Raw genomic sequence first — 18,357 nt, 5'->3', positions numbered from 1 at the left:
ACATGCAGTGTGTTACAAAGCTGGGTATCATTTCTGAAATAACCTCAGACTCTCCTTGTACCTTTTAATGAGGTCCATCTCAGCCTGATCTCTCTTGCTAAGGAGCAAGTTTCGGCTGTTTTCAAAGATATCTTCAATCTGGTCTGGCCAGAGGAAAAGAGTGCTGTTCAGTTTGATGTCCTCTTCTGCAAAACACATACAGTCTGCTCCAGGACACTGTTCAGCATAGGTCAGCATTCAGGGAATTAATTCAGCAGAACAAGAAGTCAACAGAAGTGGGTGTGGGGGTGGCAATGAATGGATGGGCCCATTATGGATGAATGATAGCCAATGTTTATCGAGCACTTACCAAGTGCCAGGCTAGAAGGGCAACAGTATTATCATCCTTGTTCTTACAGATGGGAAACAAAGTTTAGCCAAGTAATCAAGGTCACACCACTAGAAGGCAGCAGAGACGATTTCAAACCCAGGTCTAACCAACTCTAAAGCTAATGTTCTAACCATTAGGCTTCATTGCTTTCCCAGGGTGCGTCTGAGTAGAGTAGAAACTTGGGCTGAAGTTCCATTTCTTTAAATTGTCACCTCATCTGAGTCTCAGTCTCCCTTCTAGTTAAATGTCAGTAATAAAATCAGTATCACTCTAAGGCTCAGGTCAGCTGAAATGTCCTGGGCTCTCTCTGTACCCTGAAGAATGTAGGAAGCAGAGGTCCAGTGTGTGTTCACATGGTCAAGGGCACAGCTCATGAATGTGCAGGGGGATGGTTAGGGCAACCCCTCTCTCAGTCCCAGTACCCATCTCTCCCTCCCATCACTCTTTCCCCCAAATACCATGAACACCAGGTAAATTCACAGGTATTTCAGATGGAAGGAGGATCTGAAAACTTGGCTTGTGGAGAGTGTATCAGTTTTTCCCTCAGAACCTGGTCCTTACAAAACTCTAACTTGGCTCAACAAGCCTTGAAAGGGCTCTGGCCATTTCTTTCCTTTAAAGATATTCAGGAGCAGGAAGGAAAGTGCCCTGGCCTCTCCTCAAAGGTGAAATTGTATTAAGATTATAGATAACTGAAATCTATCCATTTATAAAAGGACTCTGCATTTGGAAGTGATTTTTTCCAGAAACCAGACACAAGATACCAGGACAGGCATCTAAGAACTCAAGTCCCTAGATATTTCTTCTTTTAGTCTAACAATAAGAAATCCCTTTGTCTGATTCAAATTCCTGAGGATAAGACCATGGAATTGGTGCTTCTAACGTATAAGGACACTTGAAAAGCAGCACTCCCAATATTGACATTTAGAGGTAGGACTGCCGACTCTCCTTCCTGACTCCTTACCTCTAAAAATATAAATATACATGTACGTTTGCACATAAATCTACATGTCATTGGACTTACGGGGCAAGTCTGCATAGTCCATCAGGAACTCTAGCCGTTCACTTGCATCTCTAAGTTGCCTCCGGAGTTTGAACACCGTGACATCACTGGATTTCTTTAAGAATTCAATGAGGAATACCAGCTCCTCAGTGTTGGCAGGAATTTCACTGACTTTGTCTGCAATGGTGCTGTACTGATTGCAAATGCTACAGGGAGAGGAACAGCCATCATCATCTCTACCATCTAAAATCACTTTCTTTTAAGACGTTTATGCTAAACAGGTATAATTCTCATCTGGAGACTAGAACAATGGTTTCCAACTTTTCTCTACCTGCAGATCTGTGATAGGTAATATTCATGTGCACACCACACCTCAAGAATACAAACAATAGTAAAGGAAATAACATCTCATAGGTTTTAAGCCCTTTACTATGTGCCATGCCTTATTCTAATCAGTGAATATATATATATATATGTATACATTACGTATACATACATACATATATACATAATATACACATATCTGTGTGTATATATATATATATACACACATTATATATATATATAGGTAAATAGGTAAATATATATATATATATATATACACACACATATATATATATATGTTAATATATATATATTAAACTTCACAACAATTCTAAGGGGTAGGGACTGTTATTATCAACATTTTATAATGGAAGAAAGTAAGGCTGAGTAACTCTGTCCAAAGCAACATGCTGTGGAGGTGTCAGGGACAAGATGTGACCCTGGCTCAAACGATTCCAAAGCTTGTACTCTTAACAGATATGCCATGGGTAGAATCCAGATTTAGACCCAAACAACAAGAATACCACCACCACCACCAGCAATAGCAATTCCTTGAATTTTACGCTGAAGTAGAACACTAAACGAATGGTAATCACTACTGTTTATAGTATGTCAGCGAGTTTATCCTCATGTGCTAGAGGTAGTTCCTGGTTGGCAAAGAGAAAGTGACATTCAACCACTGGGACCACTAGACCTAACTGCCTGCTTCCCAAACACAAGACTATGAGAAAGGACGCTATCTTTTTTTTCAAAGTTTATTTATTTTGAGAGAGAGAGAGCGAGCGAGCAGGGGAAGGGCAGAAAGAAAGAGGGAGAGAACCCCAAGCAGGCTCTCACAAACTGAGATGACCTGAGCAGAAACCAAGAGGCAGGTGCTTAACCTACTGAGCCACCCAGGTGCCCCAAGAAAGGATGCTATTTAAGGATAATTTGAATGTCCCTAACTTAAGCAAAAGCCAGCGATGACCATCATCAGTATTTTAATTATAATTAGGAACAAACTGCCTGTAATACATCCATGCCTAGCACATAGTAGCCCTCAAGAAATGCTAGCAATAGCTATCATAATTTTTATTAGTAATTGATTATTACATGTTGACATTCATGCATTATAAAAACCACTTGTTCCAATATTTTCAGTCCTCAATATTCCTTCTTTTGTTGTTTTTGTTTTTTCAACTGAAGTATAGTTGACACTCAATATTCCTTCTTAATGTATAGAGACCCCTCTATAGTGAAGCTAATTACATCAAACTGAAGAAAAAATGATTAAAACATCTTTGCAGACACTTCCAGGATCTTAAAAATGAATTTCTACACAATTTAGAAACTTTCTGCAGAGAAAAATTATCTACTGTACTACATAGGCTCAATATTACATAGTATTTTCCACTTCTTGGACTCAGAGCCACATTACACGTCCCAGCCTCCTTTGCATTTTTAGTTGGGTATTCTAACAGTAAGCTTGGGTTACCATAACAAAACATCACATACTGGATGGCTTAAAAAACAGGAAATTATTCTCTCACAGTTCTTAGAGGCTGGGAAGTCCAAGGTCAAAGTACCGACCAATTTGGTTCCTAGTGAAGGCTTTCTTTCTGGCTTGCAGACAGCTGCCTTCTCACTGTGTCCTCATGTGGGGAGAGGCGGAAAGAGCTCTGGTGCCTCCTCCTCTTCCTACAAGGGCAACAGCCCTATCGGATTAGGATCCCATCCTTATGACCTCATTTAACCTCATCATCTCCTTCAAGGCCTAGGCTTCAAATACAGCCACACACTGGGCACTAGTGTTTTTGCTACAGGCTGAATGTTTGTGTGCCCCCAAAATCCTTATGTTAAAACCTATTCTCTAATGTGATGGTATTTGGAGGTGGCCTTTGGAAGGTAAATAGGTCATGAGAGCTATGCCCTCATATATGGGTTTAGTGCTCTTATAAGAAAGACCCCAGATGGTTGGTCTCCCAGCCTCTTAGCATCTTTCCCTCTTCTGGGAACTACACCCTAAGTCTTGGGGTACCCCCACCCCAAATTCACATGGTTCACATAGGGCAGACATCCACCCCAGAGATGGGACTGCCACCCGATCTAAGCCATCTTCTTCACCATGGCATTTGGTTCAGTGCTGCACAAAAGACCCAAGTCAGGCTAGTGTCACACAGGCCAGGACTTTTTGAGGTAACTGGAAAGACAGAAACCACTGACCCCTCTGGATGGGAACCAGGGAGGATGTAAGCCTGGAACTGCTGGGCCCACAAACGGGAGAAACCCTGAGAGAGAATGAAAGCCCAGTAGAGGGAGAGAGACTGCATCCTAATTGTAGTGTTGATGGCCTGAAGCTAGCAATTCCTCAACTTTTCAACACGTGAGACCCAAATTACCTTTTCCACTTTGGCCAACCTGTCTGGGCTTCTATTCCTTAGAACCAAAAACGTTTGGACTAATATATAGTCATCAGTGAAATGAAGGTATGACATAGAGCTTAATTAAGACCAAATGACAGAATCCTCAGATCTGTACAGCAGAAGCCTGCATAGGAGTGGTTCTAGGGGAGTGCCTGTAAGCACCCTGTGTCTCTGAAAATGTACTACATGGCCAGGGAGAGGACCTCTGATGGCCAAACCCAAGAGGCAGCATCTCCCTGACGATGCCTCCAAGGAAGCAAACACTGAGAGATCAGAGATGGCTAGCTGCAGGATGCTTTCCACACTCCTGTTCCAAGCCCCATGTAGTTTTTTCCCTACTGATCACCTTCTAGCCTGAACCTGAATTCCCTGCCACCCTCACTCTGGGGCAAAAACAACTTGAGCTAGAAGTTCTGTCTGGTCATTAATAGAAGGTGCAAGTTTTGTCCACTTTTCTATTCTCCCGTTCATGCCAAATACTGTTGCTACTTCTCTACCCACAATCACGATACCTGGTATTGGTGTGCCGGTTTACATCCACTTGGAATTGAATCAGACGGTCTTTCAAATTTTGGGCTCGCTCACACAGGTCATAATTCAGGGTCATGGTGTCAAGGCAGAACATGGCCAAAGGCACAGTAATGTGCATGGAGGCAATTTCATTTCTCCGCTTTTTTATGCTACTGATCCTCTGTAGAAAGGAGCACAGTCAGTAGCTTGATTTGCCTTTAGCCTCCCTGCTTTTGCCCCAGCCTCACCCCCAGCCAACCCAGTCCAATGTTGAGCACAGCACAATGTATTGAAATTCACTGACTACTCATTGGACTGTCTGCAGCACACATCTCCAAGATATATATCAAATTACTTTCCCTACCGTCACAAAATCCTCGATATCGTGATTTTCTTTCAGGAACGCAGTGATGCTTTGTTCAGCCGTGTTATCCAATAAGTCGTCGTATTTTTTGTATACATTTAAGTACCTTCCATAATTGAAGAGTGTAAAATCAGACAAGCAAATGCAGGTCACCAAATCAGATTAGGCAGAGGGGAAAATGAAGACATAAGTATAGTAAAAATTAGCCTTAGCTAGGAAAGGGAAATATAACGTTGCAAAAGGTACAGTGAACTGGGAATTCAGAACTTTGGCTTCAAACTCCAATCTTGCCACTTCTTAGCTATATGAACTTAGACAAGATATTTCTCTTTTTTTCCAAATATCAGTATCTTTAAAGTAGAAATAGTAACACCTCATAGGATTGCTGTAAGGCTTACCTACAATAATATACATATAAAGCAATAAATGCTTTGCCCAACATATTAGCTCCTATCCTTTCTTCGAGTTCTAAAACCCTATGTCTAAATTTTAAGATGAAAATTTGGAACTAATGAACCTAACATCTATGGGATAAATTTAGTTTTCTGCTCTGTCATATCATGCAAAAATAGCTGGACAGTTTCTCCCAAATTGGAGGAGGATGTGTTTGGGATGTTCTGACTTAAAATACGTTTGAATTAAGGATGCCTGGCTCACGGAGTCAGTAGAACGTGTGACTCTGGATCTTGGGGTTGTGAGTTTGAGTACCACATTGGATGTAGGGATAACTTAAAAATAAGACCTTTTTAAAAAAAAGTTTGAATTAAAATAAGAAGGTATTAAGTAAGCAGAATTAATTTTGGGGCCACAGTGGTATACTTCCAAGAGTTGGCCAACACTTCAGAGATTCTAAATGTTTATTATTTTTACTTATTTTGAGGAGAGAGGAGGAGGGGCAGAGAGAGAGAGGAAGAGAGAGAAAATCCCAAGCAGGCTCCATGCTGTCAGTGCAGAGCCCGACACAGGGCTCGAACTCACAAATTGTGAAATCATGCGCTGAGCTGAAATCAAGAGTCGGACGTTTAACTAAGCCACCCAGGTGCCCCAACACTTCAGAGATTCTAAAACTGAGATACAATCTGAGGAGCAGTCAGTCCAAAGCTGTCAGTCCAGAAAGACAAACTGTGTCAGACTTCAAGAACAGGGAGAACAGAGGTTTCAAATAGATGTCCCCAAATCAAACTCATAAGGGCAGAGCTTCCAAATCTGAATTTATGATTCTCAGACTAGATCAGAAGTAGTTCTCAACTGAGGGCGATTTGACCACTCAGGGGGCATTTGGCCATGTCTGGGGATGATTTTCGTTGTGGGAAGATGGGTATAGGCCAGGGATGATGCTAAACATCCTACCATGCACAGCAGCTCCTCACAATACAGGATTTTCTGGTATAAAATGTTGACAGAGCTGCAGTCAGGAAACCCATATATCCTGGTTTTCCTGGGACAGCTTAGATTTACACTTGTTGTACCATGGTAATTGTTAATACCTCTTCACTCTCAAAGTGTCTCAGTTTGGAAGCAGTATTATATAAATGATCACCCTAAACTAGGGACTGCTCACATGAACAACTGTGAGATATTCTATAGTATGATGATTTTAAGTTTATTTATTTTGAGATAAAAGGAAGGGGGGAGGGGCAGAAAGAGAGAGAGAGAGAGAGAGAGAGAGAGAGAGAGAGAGAGAGACAATTCCAAGCAGGCTCTGCACTGTCAGTGCGGAGCCCATTACGGGGCTCAAACCCATGAACCGTGAGATCATGACCTGAGCTGAAACCAAGAGTCAGACCCTTAACCGACTGAGCCACCCAGGTGCCCCCCTACAGTACAATGATTAAGGAGCATTCAGATAACTTGTCCTCAATTTCCTTTAATTCCTAAGTCCAAAAGCTCTGAAAACAGAAAGCTGCTTCAAAATTCATTTGATAGCAAAAGCTGGTGTAAACCAATGTGAGGCTACTTGTGTGAATAGTCATATTTTTCACTACAGAAATATCAATAGATTTAATGAAGGGGTGCGACCTGAGATCTTGCTGAAGCTGCATCATAATATCTGAAATATGCATTATGTTACTTTGCTAAAATCCAGCAATTTCTAAATGCCAAAACTTATCTGGCCTTGCAGCTTTCAGATAGTGGAGGCACACCTGTAATTGAATTCTGGTTCTTTTATTTATTTGATGTATAACATTGGGAAAGTTTCCTCATCTGTAAGATGGGGATAAATAGTAATTCCAATGTAAGTGTTGGCTGTTCTTACTACAGATGTGTTTTGGGTGCATGGGAACAGCGATTATTTATTTGATGACAAACAAACCAATGCCAAAATGGCTAAGTTACAACTAAACCCACTTACTTGCGGGGGCCGACTTGATTTTTCTGAAATACCTCGAAGGTTTGATTCACAAAATCAGAAACCAGTTTTTCTTCAGGGTTAATGGTTCCAAGAATCAGATTATATCCTTTCAACTCCGGGAACAGGATAGATTCCACCTAAAGGATTAGAAACCACTTTTATGTAGTGACACATCCACAAGACACAGGAAGGGAAATGGTACCAAAAGGTAAAATCTTCTGCAATGGACTCCCTTCCAGAGACACCAGTTGCATTGACACTTGTTTCCCCTTGGATAGTGCCAGGATCACCCTCCTGGTCCCTTTACCTCTATCCTCTCTTCTCTCCCTCTTGGGTTACTCATCTTTCCCTGCCCCTTTCAAGTCTCCTGTCCCTGGAGAGTCCCCTGGGCCTCTAGTTAGGATGTTAAGTTTCCCTGCTTAAAGCTCACATTCTGAACTCTTCCCACTCAGCACAACTGTAACGAAATAATGTATAATGAGCCGTTTTTAGGTTTGTCATGGGATATAAATACCATGAGGGCCTGGATCGTGTCTGACTTCTTCACTGTTGTGAAGAGTTCAACAAGAGCTTGGCACATAGTGGGGCGCCTGTGTGGCTCAGTCAATTGAGCATCTGACTTCGGCTCAGGTCATGATCTCACAGTTTGTGGGTTCCAGCCCTGTGTTGGGCTCTGTGCTGACAGCTTCGAGTCTGGAGCCTGCTTCAGATTCTGTGCCTTCCTCTCTCTGCCCCTCCCCCACTCAGGCGCGCTCTCTCTCTCTCTCTCCCTCTCTTAAAAATAAACATTAAAAAAAAATTTTTTTAAAGAGCTTGGCACATAGTAAGTGCTCAGTAAATATGGTGTGACTGAATGAGTATTATAGTGGTGGCTCCCTGTCCCCCTGATCAGCTTTTACTAATGAAGTTATTGGAGACATGGGTTCTAAATCTGATTCTGCTGCTAATTGACCATGTGACCTGAGCTAAGCTACTTCTCTCTGAACTTCCATTTTCTCCCCTGAAGAAAAGGAGAGACACTAGATTCTTCTCTCAGATCAGAGGGGGAAAAAAGTCTATAGCTAGAACAGTATCTTTTCTGATAATTCAAGTACTCCTTTTTTTTAAAGTTTATTTATTTTTGAGAGAGAGAGAACATGAGTAGGGGAGGGGCAGAGAGAGAGAGAGAGAGAATCCCAAGCAGATTCCACACTGTCAGTGCAGAACCTGATGTGAGGCTTGATCTCAAGAATTGTCAGATCATGACCTGAGCTGAAATCATGAGTTGGAGTCTTAACCGAATGAGTCACCCAGGCGCCCCAAGTACTCCAACTTCTAAATGGCATGTGTGTATCCCTGGGAAATGTTCTCACTTGCATGATTCAAGAAGACTGCCAAGTCTGTGCTGGGTACCCAATGTCCTCCCTAAGAAAGCTTACGGTGATGGGTCCCAGAAAAGACTGTCAGAGTGCTCTACTTGGTTGCAGCAATTATACACCATGGATGAGAATACACTGATTTAGAAAGAGGGAAAGCCCAGTGTAAATGGTCTGTATCCTCCTTCTTTGGACAATTCCAAGGTTTTTAAGCCAGCAGAGGAACAAACAGCTTCTTTGCTGTGGCCATGCTGCAGACAGTGGAGGAGTGATCCTTCTCCAAGGAGATGGAGGATAGGGCATTGGTCAAGCATATGGATGAAATGATTTAGAGAGGGGTGCCTGGGTGGCTCAGTTAAACGTCCAATTTCAGCTCAGGACATGATCTCACAGTTCGGGAGTTCGAGCCCTGTGTCAGACTCTCTGCTGTCAGTGCAGAGCCCGCTTCTGATCCTGTCTCCCTCTCTGTCTATCTCTCTCTCTCTCAAAAATACACATTACAAAAAAAAAAAAAAAAGAAAAAGATATGGTTTAGGGACACACAACTGGTACATCCAGGCCACTCAACAGATCACATGTGGACAGCATAAGGGATTGTTTCTTGAGAAGTCTTCAGTCAAGAGAGGAAGTAATGCCTTTTATTGCCCTTTAAATGTGGCAGGTTCTCCCATGCTCCGTAGTAGTCTGTAAAACTGAGCTGAGATCAATGGTGCCCTTCCCAGGTAATCACTCTTACAATCTTCTTATCTCCATGGCTCTCTGATCCCTGACTTCCTGGTCTTGTCATCACCCTCAGTGCTTATGCCTGCACACTTCTCCAAGTTTGGGATTTCCCTGGCACTCTGAGTGAGAAAAGTCTCCCATCAGGGAGACTCCATAGTAATGTGTGTGTCTGTGTCTGTGTGTGTATTCCTGATTACGAAAGTAATGTCTTGACATGGCTGCTAATGCTGATTTTTTTCCTTGCTGCATTTTTAGTTTTAGAAAACCCTTCCTTATTTCACCCCACCTCATTTTATTTATGCCGCTCATTCACCTCTTTTCATTTCAATCAGTATTACAACATCTATGTCTTAATTTTTTTGCCAAGACAAATATTTTCTAATATGTACTTTGCTTTCCTTTAGTAACTTTCTCATAGGTAGGCTTCCCTTCTATACCTTGAAACTTATTTTCAAAACTTCACGCTGACATTTTTCCCAACTTAAAAAAATTTATGTTTAAGGGAACCTGTGTGGCTTGTTTGGTAGGGCATGTAACTCTTGGTCTCAGGACAGTGATTTTGAGCCCTACATTGGGTGTAAAGATTACTTTAAAATAAAACTTCCAAAATAAATAAAATAAGGGACATCTGGGTGGCTCAGTCAGTTAAGCATTCATCTCTTAATTTTGGCTCAGGTCATGATCTCACAGTTTGTCAGTTTGAGCTCCACGTCGGACTCTGCCCAGACAGTATGGACCCTGCCTGGGATTCTCTCTCTCACTCTCTCAAAATAAATAAACACTTAAACAATAAAAATAAATGAAATAAAATAATATTTATGTTCAACCATAAAAAAGGCAGGAAAGGTAGGGATTAGGGGTAATGTCCGTCTGTTGCAGTTCTTAGATATACTTATTAGATACTCAACCTGAGGGGCTATTCTTTTAAAGTTTCAATACCCAGTTCATGAGGCACCTGGGGCACCAGTTCATGGGGCACTCAGTTTCAATACCCAGTTCATGGGGCACCCAGTCACTGTTTCAAAAACAATAAATTGTGTTTCATAAATAAATAAATAAATAAAACAGTTGTGTTTCAAAAACAATAAACATTAAAAATAATTTAAGTTTTGGGGTGCCTGGGTGACTCAGTCAGTTAAGCGTCCAACTTTGGCTCAGGTCATGATCTCACGGTTCATGGGTTCAAGCCCTGTGTCGGGCTCTGTGCTGACAGCTCAGAGCCTGGAGCCTGCTTCAGATTCTGTATCTCCCTCTCTCTGCCCCTCCCCTGATCGTGCTCTGTATCTCTCTGTTTCTCAAAAATGAATAAATATTAAAAAACTAAAAAAAAAAAATTTAAGTTTCAATACCCAGTTCAGAGACAGAATCGTGTGAGGAGTTTGACACAGGAGCCAGTGCTGTGGGCATGTCTAGATAGAGAATGCTGAGACTGGGCTGCTTTTTCTCACAGTCTGATAAAGTCATTGGCATTCACTTGGGCCTAGCTTTCAAACCTGGTACACACTATAACCTGTGACTACATCTTCTTGCCATGGGAATCCACTGAATTCCACCACCCCTGCTGGGTGTTTGCAGGAGCGACCACATGAGCCCTTGGCTCTCCCGGCCCAGCTGCTTGCAAACATTGCTAATCAAGATCAGTGAAAGAGAACTTGAGTGGTATGTATTTTATCTGTCCCCAAGCCCCACACTTACCCTTCCAAATTACAGGGTCTTCTCTTTCATTTCCTTTCTAGGGATATCAATTGTAGGAGAGTTGCCCACTGTTTCTTTCCCTTCCACACACCCAGTTTTCTTGTTAACTAGGCTTGGTTGGGTTCGAAACCCCAAATTTAGAGTTATCTGGTGAAATCGACTAGAGCATTTTGGCCTCACATGCTTCCCTACAACACCAAACTCTACTCTTGAGCTCTTGGAACCCTCTAAGCATAGGACTGCAAAGAAAAGAGTACTTAAGAGTACCTAAGCATCACACATAATGCCTGGGCAATGAGGGAGGGGGAGAAAAGTAGAGAAAAACACCCCATGGCTCCCTTTCCTGTGTGGCTCTGGACACTGGCCTTCTTGCCACTTCAGCCACCCAGAGGGAGTACAGAGTACAGAAGAGTCACACTCATGTGGGTGATCCTGCCCAGCACTAAAAGTCTGCTACGTGTCTGGAATATGATTACCAATCCCACCCTGGAAAGGAAGCTGGAAAGGTCTTGGATCAGGAAGAGAAGCTTCAATCTCTCCCCTTGATGTCTTCAGTGGTTAAACAAATGCAACTTCAAGAACTAAATTAGGTATCATTTCATGAAGATTCTTGGTGAGTTCATGGCGTTGCTCCATCGTGGATTGTCAACCCAAGTTGGTTACGGCTTGGGACACATCTGTCCCTTTGAAGTTGGCGTCATGTTGAGGAAAAGGGGAACTCTACTTGCTGACAAAATAATTCTTAAAAAAATTTTTTTAATGTTTATTTTGAGAGAGACAGAGAGACAGCATGCATGTAAGCAGGGAAGGGGCAGATAGGGGGATAGAGGATCCGAAGTGGGCTCTGTACTCACAGCAGAGCTGGACGCGGAGCTTGAACTCATGAACCATGAGATCATGACCTGAGCTGAAGTTGGACGCTTACCGGACTGAGCCGCCCAGGCGCCCCATTAATGCTTGTATTAGAAGCACAATTCTCTAATGCGTGGACATTTCTTTATGGCCCAAATCTTCTGTCTGGGGTCACGGGAGGCATACTCAGGATTGAGCTCTCAAAATAAAAACTCTTCTGACTACCTTGTACAAACAATCTCTTTAAATATATTTTATTCGATAAGTAAATAAAACTATAAATGAGTAAGTCAGTACTATACCTTGGGGATCTCCCTAGAGTTTTTAATAATTTCCAAGAAAGAATTGTGTATTAATTCCCAGCAGTCATCAAAAGATGGATTAAAGATGATAATGGGTTCATGGACTTCAAGTTTGATCATGATTAGCTGAGGTATGAAGAACTCCATCTCTTGGTAGGGCTCCTTGTAATCATTCCCATCCTTCAGGAGATATAAGATATGGCAGCTGTCACAAGATGGGGCCTTCCAGAATCAAAGGAGTGATTTTTACCCATTCACAGTATTACATGAATACCAGAAAAGGAAATGCAGGGTACCAGGCACTGTTCATGTTCACATAAGGTCTGGGCATGGCTTAGCCCACCCTGAGCTTATCCACTCCCCCATTCCAGAAGTTTTAATTCAGTATATTTTCTTTGCTTAGATATTCCTGCATTAATTATTTCCAAATCCTTCCCACCCTTCAAAATTCAGCTCAAAAGTCCCTGCTCTAGGAAGCTTCTCTGTTCTCTAGCAAGATATAATCTCTTTCACTTCTGAACTTATGTGTTTCTATTTCCTTCATGCTATTTTAGCTTTCTCTGTTGCAGAGACTTACAGGTACATCTTATTTTCTCTACTCTAACCTCAAGGGCAGGATCTGTCTGAACCCTGTACTTCCTCTGAAATCTCCAAGGTAGCATTTAATACATAGCTGATGCTCAATAAAAATCTGTTGACAGAATCCAAAAGAATAAATAGTTATCTGTATACCTCAAATGGAGCTAATGAGTGTATAGTCTATTTTAAACACTCAAAATGTCAACACTCCTACAACAGAAATATTGGCATGGAGATATCTACAATTCCCTATGAGGGTAGTAATAGGAGATACCTCTCATAAACTACCCTGCCTAATGAAATTGTCACAGGGTAGCTGGAAAGTATTTGCCTAAGTCAGTGATGTTAGACATCTCTAGATCTGTTTAAGGATGATTGATAAACATTTGCTGAATCGCTACCATGTATCAAATACCCATAAATCTCCCCTTCTTTCAGACATATAAAGATTTAACTTTTCCCTTTGTAGGGAATTTTAGAGTGGGATTTGTTCCACATCTGAGCCTCTTCTGCTTTAGCAAAGTGGATGATTACAGTGACATCTATTGATTGGTCCTTGCTACAAAGCTAACATCACAGTCTAAATTCAGCAACATTGGCTTCTATACTTTTTTTGAGCAAAAGGACAATTGTTCATCTTTACTTCATTTGTAAAAATACTTAGAACTTAACCTTTTATAACCAGGCAATTATAAATTTTTATTACTCCTTTTTAAGGTAAAATGTGCACATGGCATAAAATGTAAACAAACCTTGGTCCATAGGTTATTTAAGTTTAGGGGATGCTATGATCTTTTGAAATCCAAGGCTTAGTGTTTTTAGCTTTTATTTTGACTTCACTGAAGTAGTTTCATGAAGAAAGTTATTAATTAGGTCAACAAAGCCTTTTGTTTTCAGAGATGCCCCTTCAAAGACCAAAGAACCAAAGCCAATGTTTGCAATGATACACACAACACTCCCTAAATATCAAGCCAAAGATTGATAACAAAATTTTTTCAACTCCTTCCTTCACAGAGGATGAAAAAGTGACCCCATTCCCTCTTATAGGAGGTATGAATTCCATTTTATTCTATCTTCTTTCAATTTTTGTAACAACTTCTCCACTTCTGGAGATCTTTGGCAATTTGGTATAGGCAATTACCTCAGGAAAGCTTGCTGTGACTCACAAAACTCATTTTCATGAACTAATGTAGCTGAAGACCTACATGATGGAATTCTGATTCTGTCTTGGTTGTTTCCCCTCAAAGGGCCTACTGCTGGTCCCCTACATACCTTGTGTATCATGAAAAAGGAGACGAGGTCCTCAAGAGACTTAATGACCAAGTCCCTCAGCTGGAGGGACATGAAGGAAGCAACAGAAGCAAAATATTCCTCAATGTTATGAGAGGAGTCATAGTCACTCTTGGGAGCAAAATGGACCCACTGCTCCTTCTGTGAGATGAACAGCTGGGCACAGGTGGGGATCCACCTGTGAAAAAAGAAGGGCAGAGAAGTAAGAAGCTCTTCTGAGCTCGGGGAAATCCTATCAGATGTTCCCCACTCTCTGTAACAAGGAAGGTGGCTCATTCCCCACTAAGCAGCTTTCCAAATCGGTACTTTCATATCCCTGGCCACCTCCCCGGCCAACACCTCTTTCCTGGAAAGAAAGTAGTAAGATTTGAATTGAGAGACTATTCATCCAAAGGCACAAGGGATGCTGGTGGCATGTCCTGCTCAAAGAGTCTCTAGTTTCTTCACTATAATCAGAGATTGGGGTGAAGGGGCATAAAGAAATGGAATGTTCTGTCCAACTTCTCTCCCTGCCAAATGCCTGGCCTCTGATTCAGACTTTATAGGGGGAAAGAGAGGAAGAGGAGAAAAAGAAGAAAACTTAAGAGAAACTCCAGTGTGGTGATAGTTGCTCAGAGGTTGAGAGTGAAAATAAGAAAAGAAAAAGAAAAAATGGATGTCTCATTGTTCTTTCTTCCTACTTCCCCCAATTTTTAATTCCCAGTGGGAACCACTGGCCTTTTCATCCTATCACATCTCTTTTATGATTGCTAGGAAGGTGCTACTCTAACAATCAGAGAAGTACTAGTAACAGCCAGAGTTGTAAAGACAATAATTATGATATTTATCAAGCAGCTACTACGTGCTATGGCATATACATTTTCTCTGATAATAAAAACCCACTGGTCGGTATTACCACCATCATTTTACATAAGGGGGTTTCTCTAGCTCTGGACATCATCCTGCATGCATTTGCAAAGGGAAAAGGAATAGTCTAAGTGACTGAAAACTCTCTAACCCTGGAATCTTGCAGCTGTTTATCTGGGCCACCTGAACACAAGTTATTCAAACTCAAGTCATGTAACTTAGCAAGACCTCACAGATTTCAGAGGGAGGGTAAGGAAGTGGTAGCCCAACAAAGAATGGTAATGAGAGTTTCAAAAAGGCAGAGGGAGAACAGGAATGAGGGTTGAAGCATGGACCTGGGGAGACACAAATACTGGTGGGATGGAATGTGGAAGGAAAGAGACAGAGAAAGATGTCAGTGAGAAGTCAGCAAACTGTGCAACCTCCAGGCTGGGAACCAGTTTTCCCTCCTGAGAGTTTATGATGTTGTGACAAGGTCCCATTCTGAGGCCAGATACTGACTTGTTGAGAAGAATTTGGCGTGCTTCCATGCAGTGTTTCTGGATCACATCCCAGTACTCATGAGGCTGCAAAGGCAATTTTCCTGCCAGTAACTCTGCTGTTCGAACAAACCTGAGGTCTTTAAATCTGCCAAAAGAGAGGGAGAACCGTCCTGGGCTGAGAAGACAATAATGAATTCTCGAGGATGGGTTCAAAGGGCACACATCCTCACTTTTCTTATCTTTTTGTTTGTTTATTTTGAGAGGGAGAGAGAGAGAGTGTGCAAGTGCGAGTGAGTAGAGAAGGGGAAGAGAGAGGGAGAGAGAGAATCCCAAGCAGGTTCCGTGCTCAGTGCGAAGCCTGATGTGGGGCTCAAACTCACGAACTGTGAGATCAGGACCTGAGCCGAAATCAAGAGTCAGACACTTAAACAACTGAGGCACCCAGGTGCCCCATCCTCACTTTTCAATGAGAGTAAAACCATTTATATTTGAAAAACATGAAAGTCTGAGGAGGGGTAGACAGTCCACAAGAACCTTGCAAAGAGTAGATAGATGAGCCAACTGAATAGGTGTTTGCTGAGCCTTCCTATCTGTCCTGCTCCAAATAACCCATCTGAGGAGTGGGGTTTTGGCAGCAACCTGGTTATTTGTCTGCCTGGGAACTGGGATATCAAATGGACAAATCAAAGTTCTTTACAACAGCAAAGACAGAGAAGACAGGTCAAGCGAAGCACCACCTTCATGATCAAGTGGGTTCCATCTAATCCTCAACGTGGCCCCTAGATAAGCTACTCAGGACAACTTGGAGGACTGCTTTGGTCTAAACAAACAAAAAAAACCCTTCAGACCTACTACCCCGATGGCTGGCAGACTCACCAAGACATGCACAGCATACCTTGGCACAGTCCCTCACACAATGCAGGCACGCAATATTTGTTGAATGAATACACGAATCTCCTTCCACCTTCTCCTGTGAGGCTCTTATCTTCTCCTATTTCTCTCAGATCAATGGATGTGTTGCCCTTTACCACATTCCCCAAGGCCTCTTTTAGCTCAGAGGGACACCATATCTCTTCCTGATATCTATTCCACTCATTTATAAATCACTCTTTTGATTTTTTTTTAATGTTTATTTATTTTTGACAGAGAAACAGAGGATGAGTGGGGAAGGGCAGAGAAAGAGGGAGACACAGAATCTGAAGCAGGCTCCAGGCTCTGAGCTGTCAGCATACAGCCCGACGTGGGGCTCGAAACTCACTGACCGTGAGATCGTGACCTGAACTGCAGTTAGACGCTCAATCGACTGAGCCACCCAGGCACCCCTATAACTCATTCTTTTAAATAATCACTGCCTTTCACTTCCTCAATTAGACCTTTCCTCACTTTCTTAGCTCATCTCATGTCTTGCTTCTCATTTTCATTATCACTGTAATGACCTCTTGGGCACTTTTCTCACCTTTCTTAAATCCCACAGCCTACCCTATTCCTATTCCTAATCCCTATTCCTCCTTGGTGTAGGTGGTGAACTTGGTCCCCATCTTGTCTGGCCAGTCACAAAGCACTGTTAGGGGAGGACAGAATCTGAGACCTCCCTCACCACACCTTTGATATCCAACCTGAGTATGGCCCTTGTCACCACTTGGTAATTATGCTACTTATCTTTAATTCAGTTCTAACAAACTTCCGACAATGTCTTTTTAGACCACAACCCTATTTGAGCCCCCAGGTCCTTTACCCTTTGCCAACCACTAGGCGACTCCTTAGAATTTTTAAAATTAATCATGCAGGCCATAAAGAAGAGCAGTCTGTATCATTTCCTTAACAAATCTTTCTCATTGTTGATTTTTTTTTTTTTTTTTTTTTGGTTCAGCTGACAAAGACCTTCTAAATGGCTTTGTTTGTCTTTGTTGCCTACGTAATCTTTAGGAAACCCCTAAAAGCAGGCGGTAAGAATTCTTTCTTTTCAGAAGCTATGGGTTCAATAATTTGCCATCTTCACTACACGATCAAATTAAATGCACATGTACATCTTTTTGGCTTTGAGCATTTAGCAATTTACCATCCCTAAGACTGACCTTTTTTGTTAATTTCTAGTTTATTTTTTGAGGCCATAAACATGCTTATAATTAAAGCAGCACCTTCATTTATTGAACAGCTATATGCCAAAACTGTTCTAAGCAATTCATCCAACAACCCATGAGGTAACTGTTATTATTCTCATTTCACATATAAAAAAATAGAGGCCTAGAGAGATTAAGTTCCCCCAAATCACACTGTTTGTTATTAACAGAGAGAGAATCAGAATTTAGGCAGTGTAGTTTTGGAGCCCATACTATAAATTATTACCCTATATGCTTCTGCCTCATTAGAAAATGACTGTTTCTTTTCAGTCCTGAGTGGCACCTCCAATGACTTAGAAAACTGAATACAGTCCAAAGAAGGGAATGTGCTTATTTAACATTGGTGGGCTCCATGCTAGCTTGACTTCCCCTTCCATTCCCTTTTAAAACATAAGTAAAATAAAGAATGTGATAAACAAGGAAGTTCTCCAGGTAACAAGCCTCCCTTAAGACTGAAGACACTCAAAGCTACAGAGCCTCCCCAAAATAAAATACTTGAGCTACTGGCAAGTTTAGCCAATCAAAATTAAGTAAGCATATTTACCTTCAATTTTTCTTTTATTTTTTAAAATTTATTTTATTTACTTTGAGAGAGCGAGAGAGAGAGAAATGGGGGGGGGGTGTGGTGACAGCAGGGGAGAGGCAGAAAGAGAGAGAATCCTAAGCAGGCTTCACACTGTCAGCGCAGAGCCCTATGTGACCTAAGATCATGACCTGAGCCGAAATCAGGAATCGGACACTTAACCGACTGAGCCTCCTGGCTCTCTACTTTTCATTTTTTAAGTAG

At 41.8% G+C, this 18,357-nt stretch overlaps 1 protein-coding gene across 4 annotated transcripts in view; it reads right to left on the bottom strand.

Annotated features, from left to right (window-relative positions):
• Nucleotides 1-18,357, bottom strand: part of DNAH3 (dynein axonemal heavy chain 3) — a 168,937-nt gene that overhangs the window by 130,151 nt on the left and 20,429 nt on the right. For 3 of the 4 annotated variants that reach the window (XM_007084114.3, XM_042971393.1, XM_042971394.1), the window contains exons 9-16: nucleotides 15,470-15,595; nucleotides 14,105-14,300; nucleotides 12,254-12,433; nucleotides 7,327-7,463; nucleotides 4,974-5,079; nucleotides 4,612-4,790; nucleotides 1,395-1,579; nucleotides 62-185 (exon numbers count right to left, since the gene is read on the bottom strand). In XM_007084114.3, the coding sequence (XP_007084176.2) occupies nucleotides 62-185; nucleotides 1,395-1,579; nucleotides 4,612-4,790; nucleotides 4,974-5,079; nucleotides 7,327-7,463; nucleotides 12,254-12,433; nucleotides 14,105-14,300; nucleotides 15,470-15,595 (1,233 nt within the window). The remainder of the gene's footprint in view (nucleotides 1-61; nucleotides 186-1,394; nucleotides 1,580-4,611; nucleotides 4,791-4,973; nucleotides 5,080-7,326; nucleotides 7,464-12,253; nucleotides 12,434-14,104; nucleotides 14,301-15,469; nucleotides 15,596-18,357) is intronic. The other variant, XM_042971395.1, reaches the window with a different exon arrangement.

The sequence above is a fragment of the Panthera tigris genome, chromosome E3, assembly GCF_018350195.1.
Source record: "Panthera tigris isolate Pti1 chromosome E3, P.tigris_Pti1_mat1.1, whole genome shotgun sequence".
In the NCBI taxonomy this organism is placed as follows: domain Eukaryota; kingdom Metazoa; phylum Chordata; class Mammalia; order Carnivora; family Felidae; genus Panthera; species Panthera tigris.
The sequence above is the reverse complement of the archived record's forward strand: the minus strand, read 5'-3'. Positions and strand labels throughout refer to the sequence as shown.